At 34.6% G+C, this 12,330-nt stretch overlaps 1 protein-coding gene across 1 annotated transcript in view; it reads left to right on the forward strand.

The window, feature by feature from the left end:
* LOC127850237 (metallophosphoesterase MPPED2-like) overlaps positions 1–12,330 on the forward strand; it is a 96,129-nt gene that overhangs the window by 65,602 nt on the left and 18,197 nt on the right. Inside the window, 1 exon segment of the mRNA XM_052383114.1 lies at positions 7,893–7,961. Coding sequence (XP_052239074.1) covers positions 7,893–7,961 — 69 coding nt within the window.

A 12,330-nucleotide genomic window follows, 5' to 3' on the forward strand; every position in this document is an offset into this window, starting at 1 on the left:
GCAACACTCTTTATTTCAAGTTCTATCAAATGTTAGATCATTTTGTAACAAAAACAATACAATAAAATCTATACACAGGTATGTTCTTACAACTATTCAACTAATGTTATGATCTTTGTACTTTCTCAGAAATGATCACTTAGATAATTCATATATCTCTTAGTACTGTAAGCACCAAGGGGTGTCTCTAGGTCAAGCGGGTCCTTGGTCGGATGTTTTTAATAAACATGAAGAGCTTTAACGTTTCATTGATTTTATTGCGTGCATGTCATTTCAATAATTAATAAATGTCGTAAAACGTATCTATGTTGCAAAGCAGTCGCGTATATGATGTTGTTCAAAGTTGTCAATTGGGCCAGTTGCATTGGTTGACTATACTTTTAAATACGTGTTGAAATTCAAATGAGCATACAAGAATATTATTGCTACTAAACAGATGAATTACCATTGACATTTCTGGTTGAGTTCGACATGTTGAAAGAGCGAAGAGTTTGGCACGTATTAATAATAATAAGAAATAACACCTGTTGCGAGCTTATGTGACCGTGTGATGTCCGGCTTACGTTGTGCGTGCGTGCGTGTGTCCGTCAACACTTTGTTTGTGTAGACAGTAGAGGTCACAGTTTTCATCGAATCATTATGAAAATGGTCAGAATGTTTATCTTGATAAAATCTGGATTTGGATTGTATTTGGGTCATCTGGGGTCAAAAACTAGGTCACTAGATCAAATAATAGAAAAACCTTGTGTAGACAATATAGGTCACAGTTTTCATCGAATCTTTATGAAATTTGGTCAGAATGTTTATCTTGATGAAATCTGTGTTGGCATTGTATTTGGGTCATCTCGGTCATAAACTAGGTCACTAGGTCAAATAATAGAAAAAACCTGTGAAGACAATAACGGTCACAGTTTTCATCCAATCTTTATGAAATTTGGTCAGAATATTTATCTTAATGAAATCTGGATTGGGTTTGTATTTGGGTCATCTGGGGTCAAAAACTAGGTCACTAGGTCAACATTTAAAAAAACTTTTGTAGACAGTAGAGGTCACAGTTTTCATCCAATCTTTATGAAATCAGGTTGGGATTTTAATTGGGTCATCTGGGGTCAAAAACTAGGTCACTAGGTCAAATCATAGAAAAACCTTGTGTAGACAATAGAGGTCATCGTTTTCATCTGATCTTAATGAAATATAGTCAGTATGTTTATCTTTATAATATCTGATTTTGGTTCGTATATGGTCATTTGGGGTCAAAAATTAGGTCACTTGGCAAATTCTAGTAAAACCTTGTGTGATGAAAGAGGTCACAGTTTTCATCCCGTCTAAATGAAATTTTGTCAGAATGTATTAATTAATGCAATCTGGCTTGGGATTGTATATGGGTCTTATAGAATTTAAGTTGATGTAGCAAGGTTAGTCAGTTGAGCAATTCAGGGCCATCATGGCCCTCTTGTTGTTTCTTGTTCCAAATGGATTCAAGTGTTACCTGTTGGCGTTTCATTTTGAAAAATGATTTAGTTTCATACTAGCAAAGTAATTCTTCATTTTTGAGTCTTTATTATTTCAATTACTATGGATGAACATCAAACAGTTATCCCAATTTGTAAAAAAACAAATTAATTGCCATTTATTATGTGTGCTGTTGAATTTCACTGGCAATAACCTGTTTCTCAAAAGGATTATCGCTCTAAAGAGCTTATACCAATTAAATTGAACAAAGAAAAATAAATGACTGTCCATTGCATTCGTCTAATTTCTTTAATTGCTACAAATTAAGGTATTGTTTTTCACAAGTCCCATTCGGCAGCCATTTGTAGACATTTACCTATAGCCAAAGACCTATGTGTAATCTATAGGTCTTTGCTATAGCTAAATGTATCGATGAATTTCATTAGTTGAATGTATCTCCTTCAACCAATCCCATAGTGTAGTTTATTACTTAAAGTCAATGAAGCGTGCAGTTTAGCTGGCGAAGGTTAGATCGTCTGTGCACATGCCTGGGGGCTAAATCACACAAATCGAAAGCTGGTTATGGCTTAATTAGGGGCATACGACACGAAAAACACACTTTAAGGGGCTCATTAAAAAAAACGTATCTAGATAATTAGTACATTTGTCATGCAAAATACTAATGTTAACAAACGCTTTAAATAAAACTTAACAAAATATAAACAAAACAAGACTATTGCCAAGCAATATAGTCCACTACCGGCTCCACCATTGTCAGAAATTTCACCGTTGTCAGAATTGTTGTTGTTGCCATAGCAACCAGAATTTTTGACGTAGAAACAAAATGACGTTACGTGCATAATGTCCATATTGCCATCCATCCATGTCTTAAGTTTCATAAAAAAATATTAAGAACTTTAAAAGTTATCGCAGGATCCAGAAAACCACCATTTCCAGCAGTATTTCTAGTCTATTTGTTGCCATAGCAACCAGAATTTTTGACGTAGGAACAAAATTTAATGACGTGCATAATGTCCATATTGCCATCTATCCATGTTTCAAGTTTCATGAAAAAATATTAAGGACTTTTAAAGTTATCGCAGGATCCAGAAAAGTGTGACTGACTGACAGACTGACTGACAGACGGAGCGCAAACCATAAGTCCTCTCCGATGAAACCGGTAGGGGACAATAAAACGATATTGAATGTCAAATTTGACGTTGAGCGCGAAGTGTTCAAGCTCCGATCCGTAACAACAATTGACGAGTTTCCATGTCATGCGCGTTATGTAAAAATGACGTCACCACCAAAACAGGGGGCGGAATACCCGATCGGTTTTCGGAAAACAAGATCATAGTTTTTTAGTATCATAATAATATTTGCTATTGCTTTTTACGAATCCAGCCGTCTTAGAATATACATATTTATAAAATAGCATGTTTCGTTATAAAATCTGCATTTGACCTTTAATTATCTTATCACACATGTGTGACGTACACGGTCAGTATGCCTGGAAACCGTTCATAAAAGCCAAAATAGGCTACCGACAGTTTGCGTTAATAACACAGTCTGTCTTCAATTTTCTATTGAAAAGTATCGTGGTTATATGTTCCTTTCACAAGACGCCATAAGATTGTTAAAGACCGCGTCATGTGAAAATTGGTCTTATGCCATATGCGGCCAGCTTAGCTCGAGCCAAGCCTGCGAATACGCGTGCCGTTATGGTTGACAGTAATGTTAATAAATCTCCTCACGTGATATGCATCAAGTCATGTTGCATGTACATGTAACAAACAACAAGAAAGTGCCATAATGTGGTAAACCATGTTTTGTCTGGTACTAGATTTTTCAGGAGCCCGTCTTACTTAATATCGTCCGACACTTGACACGTACGATACAAGCTTTGAAGGTAAGTTGTTTTTATGTAACAAAAGCCATGAGTATATTTTGGTTATTGTATTTATGTCAATGGTAACTGTAACACTAAAATGGAGTCGGAAATAAAGTTTCTCTTCAGATAGTTGATATTATGGGGCCACGTAGTCCAAGTTCGTAAGGTTTAATAATAGTGTTACTAATTGCTCGAGACCGGTTATTCTCAATATATAATCATAAGATTTAACACAATTTCATTAAAAAAAACTAAAGAAATCGACTTTGTTCATGCAATGAATTTATTGCCGTAAACAAAAATGTGAAAATGTGATTGCTTGAGTACAATACAATATATTAATGCTAACAAAAACAACGCTTTCTTATACAGCAGGTAAAGATGCGCAAGAACCTCTCAAGTAACCTGGGCTGCTAGCTTGACATACCCGTCCGTCGCTCATCGGTTAGTTGCTCGCAATTTTACTGAATAACTGTATCGGGCGCAGTGAAGTCTTGATGACAAACTGCTGCATTTCGGTGGTTGATATCATTATCATTGATTAAGCTTTCAAATGACACATCGACACAGTCCAAACTGTGACCTCTCTTAACATGCTGACGGCACGCCACGTGTTTGACATTGGTTGGTTCACATACCATATCGGGCAAAGAAATAGAGCTGAAACTTCTATCTGCCATGGGAAACCTTTGCCGAGACAAACATCTGTAATTGAGAAGGGTCAGTTCTATGAATTCCCTCTGAAATGTATAATCATGTTCGACACTTGGAGACACTTCTAACGCATCACTTTTCAATCTTGAATATCTCAGTTATGAATAAAGATATTGATTTAAAATTTTACATACGATCATTTGACAACGTTCTATGCAAGCTCACGATAAAATCATTCATCCGTGACGATTGGACGCTTTAGCACGTGGGGTAGGTGTGGTTCTATATTTTTTCACGTGAAATTGTTGAAACGCGATTTAATTCTAGCTTTATTTCAATTTAATTATTCTGGGTTCATACATAAGGAAAACATAAAATTAATTTTACAAAACAATATAGCTCGTATGAATATTCAGGAGCGCAATCACGCACTTTACATTTTACAGGCTACTTTTCCCACTTGTCCTTTAAAAGCGCCCGATCGTCACGGATGAATTAATTTATTGTTAGCTTGCACACACTGTAGTCAACTGATTACATGTGCAATTTTAAATAAAAATATTCACTCATTACTGAGATATGTAAGTTTTAAAAGTGTTGCGTTAGAAAAATCACCAAGTGTAGTATAAGGCGATATACATGTTATTCCAATTTCATTTCAATTTCATAATTCTAGGTAAGTTTTTACACAAGAACAACATAACATTTATTTAAGAAAAACATTATGGCTCGTATGAATATTCACGAGCGAAATTTCTAAATCGGCATGTTGCAATCCGGTCAGTTATTAAGACGTGTAAGTTTATGCGTTTTATGTTCACATTGTTATTATTTAACGCTGTACGAGTCTGCGAATTTGACTTTTGAAGTGACATTTTTAATTTGTTAAGTTTTACATTTTGTTATTTTTCAATTTCAATTAAATTTTCAGGAGTTATCAGATATGTGTTAAATTATTCTTGGTCCAAATTTCAACACAATCCGATCAAAAATAAGGGAGCTATATTGATATGATTAAGTGTTGCGTTAGAAGTGTCTCCAAGTGAACATCCACACATACGTCTGATGATGATGATAAGGCACTAAGTGACGCGCTGCACCATATGTCGCAGCTAAATTTAGACGCCATGTGATCAATAGCGGTGGTGAAATCATCCCACATAGCGGCGGTCTTGGTACTGCTGCATGACTGAAAGGAATTCTTGCCTTAAAGCGGACTGTAGATTGTAACAATCATGCTGGCATTTTTGTACGTGACACCGAGCAGAATTACCGGAGTGAGAGACACCGGATTGTAGTCGATATCCGGTCCGCAGGGGTGATGCCGGCGACGACTACGAACCTCTCACCAATCCCGATACTGAACAGACCATTGGCTTTCATCGTGCCGCATTAAAGGGCCGCAAATATGCCCTCAGCATGAAGCTTTTCAGTGATGTTATACTTGCTGCGAAGTATGTTCTGTTATGTGTGTGCATCCACCTGACATACACACATTTATTATGAATTGACGTATTCACATTTACCTAATCACGCAAACCTTTACTTATATCGGAATTAAACATCTGCATAAGCAGAAAAAAAACTGCTTTTTAAAAAAGGCCTTTTCAAAATCAGGGCGGTCAATTGTTATCAATTATTGACCCATCAACTTTTCTATCAATAGCCACGCACTTGTAAAAAGTATGGTCAGTTTTAATGCTGAAACAAATGTTCTATAAATATATGTTATTATTTTTACCTTAAATATATTAACAAACTTTCGGATAATAAAATGTATTTCAATAATTGTTTACGCTTAATAATAAACAATATTTCATCGTAATAATTTGTATTCAGACAAAATATTTCCAGATATGTTTAGCTTCAGTATTTTTTTTTCAAACCTTGGTTTTATATCTGGACTTCATTTTCTTTATGTTATCAAGTAGAATATAGCGAGAATGTGACTGTAGTCAAACGTTTGTTGTAACGTTCATAAATATTTGTGCTTGTATTTTCATCCATTTGGCAAATAGGATACGATATGGTAGCATTTTGTTACGCTTCACTCATTATTTAAACGATCAAACAATCGCTGTATTTCTTCAGTGTGTTGCACTCGATTGGATTGATGCATTCCCCTCTTCTGCGAAACTTTCGATTCATCTCCAAAACAAGAGCGAAGATGGACACTTATGTGAATGCAATTGAAAATAAAAATGAAAATCTTGTATATGTGCATATCATCGCGATAACGGCCAGCTGGTTTGGCTTATTAGCCACCATTAGTGATGAACATCTTTACTGCCGGGCTCTTGGCAGGAAGGCAAGCGGTACCGCTTGATTTTACTAACTGTTGGGTCGGTTAACGGCCTAGCAGCGGGTGCCTAGAGTGGCCCGTACCCTAATGTCAATTACCGGTAGGTAAAGATAGTCTTGTCAGATTGTGTCTCGTGATGGGATCGAAACTTCGATTTCGCAGTCCGAACGCCTAACTACTAGGCCATGGGGAGAGAGTATTGTTTGCGTTTTTATTGGGTAGTTTTTCAAAGATGCTTTTGCTAATTTCATAGAAAATACGCGCTTTTAATGTTACATATTTTTTGTTGTTGCAGATATGATATCCATGGAGGGGCGTTTGTAACAATACCAAGATGCAAGATTATAACTGAGATGGTCGAATAAACGATGAGACTCGTGCGCGTGGAAGACGAGGTCAAAAACTGCTGAAGTGGAATTACTGAATAATTTAAATAAACAATATTTATTATTCCACTAAATGATTGTATAGAACGAATCGTTGTGTGTCATGTACAAGACAGGTAGGTTTATATGACAAAATCATGTACATCTTTAAAAGTAGGGCTTTCTTTTTCAAAGTAAGTCAATCTTTGATGGAATTAATTAGACTAGTCTAATTTAAAGGCACCTTTTCACGATTTGGTATTAAAAATTGACAAAAATGAAACAACAAAAAAATGCTTCAGATTCACAAATTTTCGTTGTTGTTATGATATTTGTGAGGAAACCGTAATACTGAACATTTACCATGCTCTAAAATATCAATAATATGCATCTTTTGACGATTTAAAAACCCGAAAATTATAAAGCGTTGCAACGCGAAGCGATTTAATAATTGGAGAGTTCTGTTATTTTTGTTATATTTTGTGATACTACGAGGATTGCTTAAATAAAGTATAAAATACATCACTGTTTGTATGTGCATGGATGGCCGAGTGGTCTAAGCGTTAGACTTTACTCCAGAGTTGACAGGTTCGAGCCCAGTTGAGGTATTTAATTATTTTTTTACAGGAGCTTTTTAGACCAAAGGTTTACATTTATCAATATAAAGCATTTAATGACAAACTTCAATACATGCTAAAATCAGGGAAAATGCCCCTCTAATTTGAATATTTGCATGAATGGAAACATTTAAATAAATTAACAGAACACGAATCAAAAGAGTGAGCCTAGTCGCTAGTTTTGGGTTCAGTTGATATACCTTTAATTGTACAATAATAGGTGCTTGGTTATGAAAGCAGGGGTTTGATCCAGCTATGACCAGCAGCGTTTCTTACCGATTGATAACAGAAAATATATTTTCATTTTTTGACCGATAAATTACAAACCGCTTTTACAATTGTACGCACTTATGTAGACTGCACGGGACGCAATTAAACGCGTTTCTATTATAATTTAGAGGTAGTTACCTCCCTTTGTAAGCAATACGACACAACTTAATGGTGATAAGTTCGCACAGAAATAAATATGACGAATGTGCACGTTGCTGTACAAAATTTAGGGATAGGATGATGGCTAAGCCAGCCAAAAGGCCTCATGTTAACTAACATGTTGACACATTTTCTTAAATTCTTTAAAAAATATGTCTTCCTCCGCAACTGCAAGTGTTCAGGTTCACAAGCTAACAGGAAATCCTTCAAAAGCATGGAAGGAGTTATCAGTAGAACAGAAAGTTGAAAAGGTTAGTTGTGATAAGGCATTTTATATTATTATTTCAGTCGATGACAATGTTTTTTGTTTTACTTTACAGCACACTTAAATGTGCCATGTTAATTATTACTTTAATTTACTATCATTACTACTATCACAGGGATTTCAATAGACGCAGAATCCTGCGTTTTGACGCGAGCAAATTAAAAATGACTCGTTTTTGACGCAACCCTTTTTTCTGCTGTGCGTCATTTTGACGCATCGAAAATTAGACCCGTGCGTCAGTCAGTTAACATATTGAGTTCCATGGTAATAAATCCCGCTGTGCTTCTCATTGAAAGTAATGTATCAGAATTTGAAACTCGTCTATAATCGAGAGAATACCCCGGGCGTTGTTTATCTTATCTCATCTCTTCCAATACACATGTCACCGTCTAAATAGTGCGTGCGCACTAACTGAGTAATTAGCAGCCGTGATTACGTGATAATTGATTGACCATCCGATAATTGCAGAGTTTTTTGCAGACTTTGCAGACGGCAAGGTTAAAGAAAGTCGGCAAAAATAAAGAAAAAACTAAATTGATCAAAGGTCTATTAATTACGTAGATCCACCATTCAGTCCAGCGAGTTTTGTCAGTTTGTTAATCTACCGATAATTACGAGTAACACCCATATATCTTATATAAACTGGAATACCAGTTAATTATTTTATAAAAACAAGTCATAATACTACACATAAACATTGAGAAAACACATTACTTCGATTATATATAAATTATCCGACTAGAATTAAATTTCTACGTCATGACTTTCGACATTGTAAATTAAATTATAACCCGCATTTAATTCAAAGCTGGCAATCCTAATTAAAATTAATGGTGATTCAATAATGGAGAAAGCATTAACTGGATTTAACAAACATTTGATAAGGTTTGTTAAACCAGAAAACAAGAATGAAAACTTGGATTATTAAATTTAAACTACTACAGGTAAGGCATTCTTTAGTGTACATTTCGGACATGTATAGTATTCGGATAAACAGTAATAGATATGCTAGATGTTCCATGCATTTAGATTGTGTTTTGTTACAAAAGCTATCCAGGGCTTTTTTTAAGCGGACGCCCGCTTGCCCGTGCCGGGTTAAAATCTTCGCGGGCAAGTGATTTTACAAAGTATATAGTCCGCCGGGCAAGTCCGTTTCGTATAAGTATAATTGCGGTATTTTTTCGACTTTTCCCCTTGTATCTATTTATTATCTTTGGGTCAATATATTTTTTATCGAGTACAAATAAAACGAGATTTGATTGGTCGCTTGCGTTGTATAAGCCAATCTAAACGCTCAAAACAAGTTCTACTCGGCAGACGTTTACACATGGCGGACGGTAGCGTCCAGCCGATTTTTTTCTATTTTTAATAAAAGTAACTCGAAACACTCAAAGGAACAAACCAAAACAACCGAAAAAGAAAGGAAGAGAAATATTAAAATGAATCACGAAAGCCTAACTTTCAAACATCGTGGCTTGATGAAATTCCATAATAACAAGCAAGATAAAATGTGTTGGTAGTAACTGTGCTATTCCAATTTTCTTGTGTAAAAGCACTCAAACTGAAACAATTTCAGAACAGTTACTAGAACTGGATGAAGAAGCGTATACTAGTGATAGTGATGTCTGTGAACATGAATATAATAACTGTGAAAAGGATTGTTCACAGTTTGAAAATCAAGTTGAATATGCAGACCGTTTCAAACTTGCTAAGAATGCATATGAAGAGTTTCTCACTATTTTAAACTGTGAATAACTTGTATGTTACATATTCAAAGTTTAAAATAGTGAGAAACTCTTCATCAACGATATCAACATGATTTTCAAACTCTGAAAAATCATTTGCACAGTACTATTTTAATCCCTCCCCCCTTTTAATCTTTGCCATAACTTGTATAGATATAGTGACAAGTATACCGTTTTAAAATTTTAATAGTAATAAACTCTTCATATGTATTGTATTCAATAGTGACTATTCAATGAAATAAAACTGTCCAGATTTTGTTTTGTTGACATCTTTATATTATAAAACGATTATTGTTTTATTCTTGATACATTGAATATAGCTGAAATTAAATCTAGCATAATAATGCATGTGAATCAATGCTTTAAAGATCAAATGACAATAAAAAATTGACTTCAAAATAGGGCAACCAGTTTTTAATGAGGGCAAGTAGATGTTCAAAGTAACTTGCCCCCCGGGCAAGTGAGTGTCAATTTCTTACGTTAACCCCTGCTATCATAGGAATGATGATAATATAATGACGATAAATATGTGATAAAAAGGTGCTACCATATATCTTAAATTACTTAAATGTGTTAAAAGACTTAAATGTGTTATGATGAAGTAGATTTTAATGAGCATTTATTGTTTTTACAAATAAACATAGTATAGTGATAGAAATAATAAAAGTTGTGAAATGAAAAACTTAATGTGGATATTTTTTCGCACAAATTATTTATGTTTTGTCATTATCTTTGTGTACCATTAAAAAATGTTGTGTTATGTATCATGGTATTGTTATTTAATAAAGCAGTATAACTTTTTAAGATATTGTCTTACTCTTAGAGCATATGGTTATCAAAAAAACATGTATAATACAGACAAAAACACAATAAACGCGCTTTGAAATTGACCCCAGCATTTTTCAATTTGACTCCTCAAAATTTCAGTCCAGGGGTCATTGACTCCTGGTTTTTAAAATCTATTGAAATCCCTGCTATCAGTTCTACTTCTAGACTGAAATTATTCAGGGACCTATAGCCTCTAAACCTATAAGTTCGTGCACCTTAAATTTCAATGGCATATCTTTCATGAAAAATCATTAGACAATGACTAAACTTGATATATACTTTATGATTTATCTTTTGTTTAACAAATAACGAGTGAAATATGTTGGTTGACAAATAATAATAATGGAATTACGTACCTTCAAACATTCATGTATATGGTAGTCTGCGTCACACAGAATTACCCTATAAGATCGTGCACCGATTTTGATGAAGTCACAGCGAGGCCCTGGGATGTGTTTATAATAGCCGATATATGTTTTTGTGAATATGTGTTATTTGTATTAAATATGTGTTGTTTTAGATGAATTACGTGAATAAACTGTATTGAAAATAATGGTTTAAACAAAACTGGTCTTCATAAAAACGAAAGATGAACTGTGATAACTGTATTCAGAGGTCTAGATAAAGTGTATTTTCTAATGGAAAATAGCTAGATAAAATTCTATTCACAATGGGGGCATAAAAGGCTGTCACCCCTTCTAATGACAGTTGTTTTGTGACAAAATCCCAAATTGACGCAGTGAGAACCTTTATCGCAATAGGCCGGACACGATCTTAACGTATGGTCTCGTGTCATCATTTGGGGGTAAAATTTTCCGCATATACAGCATACTTTAATCGTATTGTAATGCAAAGTACAGAGAGCAAAATACAAATTCGAGACGGGCCTCCAAGGGAAGCTACTCTTACAACATTTTACGATCAAAACATTGACAAACATAGCCGTCTGGTGAAGGAAATGTGCAGATTTTAAACATTGTTTACGCTATTTCTTTGGAACGAGGTCAGAAAAACGGACAATTTATATCATATTTATTGTTTTTTCTCATGATTGTTGTCTTATCGGCTGTGGAAATTCTCGCGTTACAAAAGTGAACAGTTTTCGGGCCCGTGCGTTCGAATGTTGCTTAGAAGTTTACGTCATAAAAAGTACACGATCTTATAGGGCTGCACGAAGTTATAGGAATAGAGAATATATTGTTTGTATAGGTCCCTGAATTATTATATCGTACTGAAGAAATCATATTATATTGGTAACGTCTGACCTTATTACTTATCTAAATAAATTGGTTGTTTGCAACCTTGAGAATTTTATAAATATTTATCATGCCTGGCCTAAGTTCCCCAGGCATATGTACACAAAAAGTGAAGATAATGACGGCTTGGAAATTTCATTTCAAGAAGGATTTTAAGTAGATTTGCGCATTACATGATGTTTCACATATTTTTTAAATATAAATTATCAAGAATTTATATTTACTGGCGCTTAATTGGTCATTGTTGGCTAGGGAACTACTTAAATGTACCCCGGGTACTCTTACATATTCTTAAATGTACCCGGGGTATGGAAAATATAATAACACGTACCCAACCAATAAAGACTATACCCGAGTCCTATTCCCGCCCAAAATTTGATGTTGTAAAAAGCACATCAGAATACAAAACAAAATTCTCTGTGTAATAAACCTGCCTTTACATGCTTTTTGAGTAGATGTTTCGAAAATATAGTGACCATTTTAGTTTAATATTGCCATAAATATAAACATAATTAATTTGGAAAAA

The sequence above is a fragment of the Dreissena polymorpha genome, chromosome 11 (assembly GCF_020536995.1).
Source record: "Dreissena polymorpha isolate Duluth1 chromosome 11, UMN_Dpol_1.0, whole genome shotgun sequence".
Classification (NCBI taxonomy): Eukaryota; Metazoa; Mollusca; class Bivalvia; order Myida; family Dreissenidae; genus Dreissena; species Dreissena polymorpha.